This window comes from Chrysochloris asiatica, unplaced genomic scaffold, assembly GCF_000296735.1.
Source record: "Chrysochloris asiatica unplaced genomic scaffold, ChrAsi1.0 scaffold00340, whole genome shotgun sequence".
NCBI lineage: Eukaryota > Metazoa > Chordata > Mammalia > Afrosoricida > Chrysochloridae > Chrysochloris > Chrysochloris asiatica.
The window spans coordinates 69,469-74,749 of NW_006408858.1; the positions used below are offsets into that span (position 1 = coordinate 69,469).

Below are 5,281 nucleotides of genomic sequence, written 5' to 3' on the forward strand. Positions count from 1 at the left end.
TGGAAATGTAAAGGCAGACGTTTTATAGCAAGGAAGGGCGTGATTAACTTTCCAGTCTAGGAGCGGAGGTCCCTAGGACCATCAACGGAGTAGAGATGAGATCGGGTCCCTACCCAGAGAAGCAGTGATGCCTGAGATGGAGGCAGAGATGATGACTTGGAGTGATGGAGCAGCTGGGGACTTGAGATCAGAGAGGGAGAGCGACTGTGTGCTGAAGACTGGGGTGGGGAAGTAGTGTAGGGAGCAGGCTTGCAGAGCATACCCTTTGCATGGAGAGGATTGTAACCATGGCAATGATACGATATATGATAGAATGAATATAAAACTAATGTTCTCTCATGTAAACTATCATATAATTCACAATAAAACACTTAAAAAAAAAATGTCAGCATGATTGGCTACTACAAGAATAAGCAAACTATTTACCAGGAAGCCATCAAGGCAAGCAATCAAGTTCCTTCAGGACAAACTCCCCTCTGAGACTGAACAGGCTGGTGAGTGGAAGAGGGGGAAAGGCAGCAATGAAGAAAAGGGCTGAGTTCAACGACAATCCACTGACTCCCGTTGACCTGGAGATGAGAAAGAGAAGAGGAAGGGCTGGTTTGTCTAAAGTGTGGTGAGACCTGGGGACACTTGAGCCCATGGACAAGGGCATAACCACAGAGGGCTAGAGCTGAGAGTGAAGCATCCAGCTGATATGAATGAGGGGAGATGCACAAGAACACCCAAACTTGCAGACAATACCCATTTGACCTAGTCTCAATGGCTTGATAATCAGAACTCAACTAGAGGAAGATTAAAAAAATATATATATTTTTTTCTTTTTGATAAAGGAAACTAGGGTAAATTACTGCAATTTGATGAACCTGACCTATACTCATGGAGGTAGTAACTCTAAATACCAACAGAGAGGGAAGGAATCTTCACATCAAGTATCAATGCCATCCCCTCTGTATACAGGGTAGATTGGGACCAGCAACTTAGACATTGGCTACCTAAAATGAAGGGGTGATAAACGCACAAAGTGACTGGCTTACAAAGTTTCAAGAGGGAATTTAAGAATATGGAGAGTGGGGAGAAAGAATCCCCAGTGAGTAGTTTTCATCTTTTCAGGGTCTGCTGAAAAGAGATGGGGATAAGATTCGTATGATTCAATAGTGAATAATTGTTATCATGACTAATTGCGACTGTCACAATTGTAAAGTTAGAAGTTTTGTAACAAAATTTCTAACTTCTTACAGTCCAGAAACAGGACCCTAGGACCATCAAGGGAGAAGAGCACAAGCAGAATGTGGGACCCTATCCAGGAAACAGTGATGTCAGAGATGGAGGCAGAGATGGGGTCATGGAGATGGGGAGCAGTTGAGGACTCTAGATTCATGAGAAGAGAAGGAGACTAAGAGTTGGTGGCCAGGAGGCAGACTTGCAGAATGTGCCCTTAGAAGTGTAAATTATTAAATAGGCCTGAGTGTTTTTTTGTGTTTTGTTTTTAAAACTTTATGGAGCAGCCTCATCTTTGTCTCTGATGGATTTGAACTGCTGGCCTTGCTGTTAGCAGTTCAATGCTTACACAAACAATTTGTACCACTCAAGGACCTTTTAGCTTTCACAAAGGAGAAAATAAACATCTGGTTGTTTTAAAGCCACTCCTTAGTTATTTAAGTTACAGCAGCACCAGAGGAGTGAGACAGGGTGTGAAAAGAGCATCAGACATGGGAGAGCCCCTTCTGCAGATTTTGCAGAGGAAGCAGGATGTTTCAGTCAGGGAGGGGCTGAAATCTTTTGCTCACCCCCAGGCTCCCAGTGAAACAGCAACCACAGATCAACATTCTTTTAATCACAAAGGCACTTGAGGACCCCTACCATCCCAAAGTTGCCACCAAGCAGCCCCATGGGCACCCAGCCCTGCTGCCCAGTCCAGGTGCTCTCTCAAGTCAGAGTTCATCATGTGAGGTGGAGGCCTCAGCGCTGGGCTTGATGAAGACACCTTCCATGGCTTTCCAGGTGTTGTGCGAGTTGGCGCTAGTCATGCCATGCACCTCATGCTGCCCGCGGATGGGGCTCCCATACTGCTCTCCAGTGACTGACAGGAACACCGATGTACCCACATGCTGGAAGCGCACAGAGGCCTCTCGTTCCCAGTGCTGCCCTGAGCATCGCACTGTCCACAGGTCCAGGTTGTCACCCTCGCCGTCTTCCCCAAAGGCACTCACCTCCTATGTGGGGAAGGGAGGGAGCAGCAGTTACCGGAAGAGAGCCCACTAGTCCCCTGGGGCCCCTTGTCTGGTAGAGGAACTATCGCCTAGTACACTGGGCCATGGCCCTTCCCTGCACCTCCCTGAGTTTCCACTTCCACAGCTGCGACATCAATACCACAACTCCCATCCCAGCAGCTGCTCCACAAAGACAGGCTCCTCCAATAGGCCCATGCACGCCCTGTCATTGGTCCTATCAAAGAAGTCTCCTATCTCCCTTCCCCATTCTTAAGCCCTCAGAGGAGCCTCCCTCAGCCTAAAGTTCACTGTGGTACAGTGAACTATTTCATCTGTCTCTTATAACCAGTCTTTGTAACTCATACAAAACTATTTCTTCCTGATGGATCAGGAAAAAAGAGAAGGTGGGGAGAATGTTGATGGATTATATGATTGAGTTGTGAGTTACCATTACCAGGGTTCATTATGAAAACGTGGAGGTTTGACATGAGTATAAAATGAGCCATTTCAGAAGCAAGAGAGGGGAATCTCACTACCATCAAAGATGAAGAGCCAGGAGTGGAATGCATCCTTTGGACCCAAAGATGTCTGCACACCAAACCTCCTTGACTCAGGGACAGAAAACGATAACACAAGAGGAGTGGCAGAAAAGCAGCAGCAGCAGTAGAACCAAGAGTCAGAGGTCAAGACAAGAGTGGTGGGCTTCCCAACCCATGGAGCAAGTAAAGCTGAGTGACTGGGCAGGAGGCTTTCTTGCAGAGTGGTGTGCCTCCAGATACTTAATTGGAGGAGCTAGGTTTGCTGACCCATGGAGGTGAGCTGAGCGCCTTCAGGCTAAGGCTTAAAGGCTTATGGTAGTGTGCCCTGTGGGCATCTTGACCCGCAAAGAGAGGCCTGCCTGTAGGCAAGGCTAAGGAGGCTGTCTGAAAGAACTGTGCCCCAAGCATTTCTGACTCTGAATTTGTAATCTGTTAATTTCCCTAATAAACCCCATAAATGTGAGTATGGTGTCTTGAGTTCTGTGTTTCCATTGCAATGATTTCTTGAACTCAGCTGGGTAGAGAGTGCTGTGGGAGGACTGATTGATGCCATATTTGGTCCACCCACCCATTGCTGACAAGTTGATTCTGCACATACAGATCCTATTGGATAGACTAGAATTGCCCCATAGGGTCCCTGAGGCTGTAAATATTTACCGAAGCAGACTGCCTCATCTTTCTCCCTCAGAGAAACCTCCGATCTTTCTTTTGGTTAGTAGCTCAATGCTTTTTAACCCACTGTGCCACCAGAGCAGCTTTTCCAGGGTGACCAAAAAATAATAATCCAACCAATTTCCATCAAGTCAATTTGACTCACAGCAAGTCTGTCTCAAAGTCTCTACTGATCTCAAACGTTTTTTCTGTCAACTCTGAAGGTGTCCTCTACCTATGTCCCTTCCTCCCTGAGTTACTATATGTCTAGGCACAAGCTTTTGCCAGGTCTGGAAAGGCCTCCCTGTGGACTGGAGGACTTCTACTTATCTTTCAGAAACCAGTCTGATTCCCCATCCCAAAGGTCTTCCAGAGAGAGCTCTTCTCTTATGTATAGGTGATAGGCTAGGGAGCCCCGGGTACTCTCTGGGTTAGGCATTTATATGTTAATGGCAACATCAGCCAGTGACCCAACCAGGTGAGTGAGGCTGTCTACTCCCTTGTTATTAAGTGTCCTTGATTCAGTTCCAACTCACAGTGACCTGTATAGGGTTGCCAAGGACAGGTTGGCGGGTTTGAACCACCAACATTTTGGTTAGCAATCCAGTATTTATCCTTCAGTGCCACACTAGGGTTCTTACAGTCTCCAAACTCTATATAGGTCACTATGAATCAGAATCGACTCAATGACAAGGGGCTTGGTTTGGGTTAGGTTGGGAGCTCCTTCTAGCCAAGCACTTCTGGGTCAACAAAACTTTTGGAATTGAGTTCTCATTTCACAAAGGGTGTTGGAGTCCCTCACATTCTAGGAAGGAGCCCTTTGTGGGGCCGGCCACTGTCCAGGCTCACCTGGTTGTTGGATAGTGGAGACGGGAAGTGGTGGGTGTGCAGGTTCTTGCCGGTCATTACATGTGTGAGTCTCACCGCCTGGCCACAGTGCACCGGGACACCACGTGGGCACCCACCCTCTGGGCCACCACGGATCCGCCAGTAGCTGTTGGCGTCGTCAGACGTCTCCACACCAGTCACCGACTGCTGCCCGCTACCTGAGGGCCAACATTGTCTCAGCTCAGCCTCGCCCCCCACCCCAAGGGACACTATTAACCTCGGATATCTTCAAGTTCTCCTCAGGCCCTGCCCCCAGACCCTGCCCATACCCTTTGCCCTATTGCCTCTTCCCACCCACCCGTTCTTCTATCCCAGTAACCCTTCCCTTCCTTGACCACCTCCAACTAACACCCTCCTCCCATCTTTGCCCCCAACAATGCCCAACAAATGCACTCCACTGACTGGCGGTGACCCTGAGCCCTCATCCCCTGGCCCGCAGTGCCCCCTCACCCCCGCCCCACGCACCAGATCCGTATTTGATGTCATGCGAGTGAAGCCGAACCCGGTGGTGCAAGTTCAACAGCTTCAGCACCGACCCACATGTCACAAGTCCCGCAGTAGTCTGCGCGCCGCCATCAACCTGCATCACAAGGGCCAACAGCAGCCCCAGCAACGCCGGCCAGGCTGCCCAGCCCCGGCCCGTGTCCCGCATCGCCCCTGCACGGCTCCGGCCGATCGGCCCGCAATCGCTTCCGCCTTGCAGCTGGCCAATCCGGCGTTGACAGCGGCCGCACGCTGTAGTCAATTGCCGGGCCAAGGAGGGGAGGTGCTTCTCCGCGCTACTATTGGCTAGAGGTGGTAGTGTCCCGCCCCCAGCTTTGGAGAACGGTGGCTGTGAGGGAGCTGAAGACACGAAGAGGGTTTTCATTGGTCCACGCTTCCGAGGCCTTACCAATAAGTAAGCGGAGGGAACTATGGGTGCTGCTCCAAACACGAAAGCGCTGAGAAGCGTCTGTGTGGTGGCTGATCTAGGATAGAGTCTAGCTAGGT

General features: G+C 49.7%; 1 protein-coding gene across 1 annotated transcript; it reads right to left on the reverse strand.

Moving 5' to 3' along the window:
* Positions 1-1,934: 1,934 nt before the first annotated feature.
* SDF2L1 (stromal cell-derived factor 2-like 1) lies at positions 1,935-4,943 on the reverse strand. The gene is made up of 3 exons (XM_006875800.1): positions 4,757-4,943; positions 4,253-4,449; positions 1,935-2,216 (listed from the first exon to the last, which is right to left on the reverse strand). The coding sequence occupies exons 1-3, from the start codon at positions 4,941-4,943 to the stop codon at positions 1,935-1,937; spliced, it is 666 nt and encodes a 221-aa protein (XP_006875862.1).
* Between the last annotated feature and the right edge of the window lie 338 nt (positions 4,944-5,281).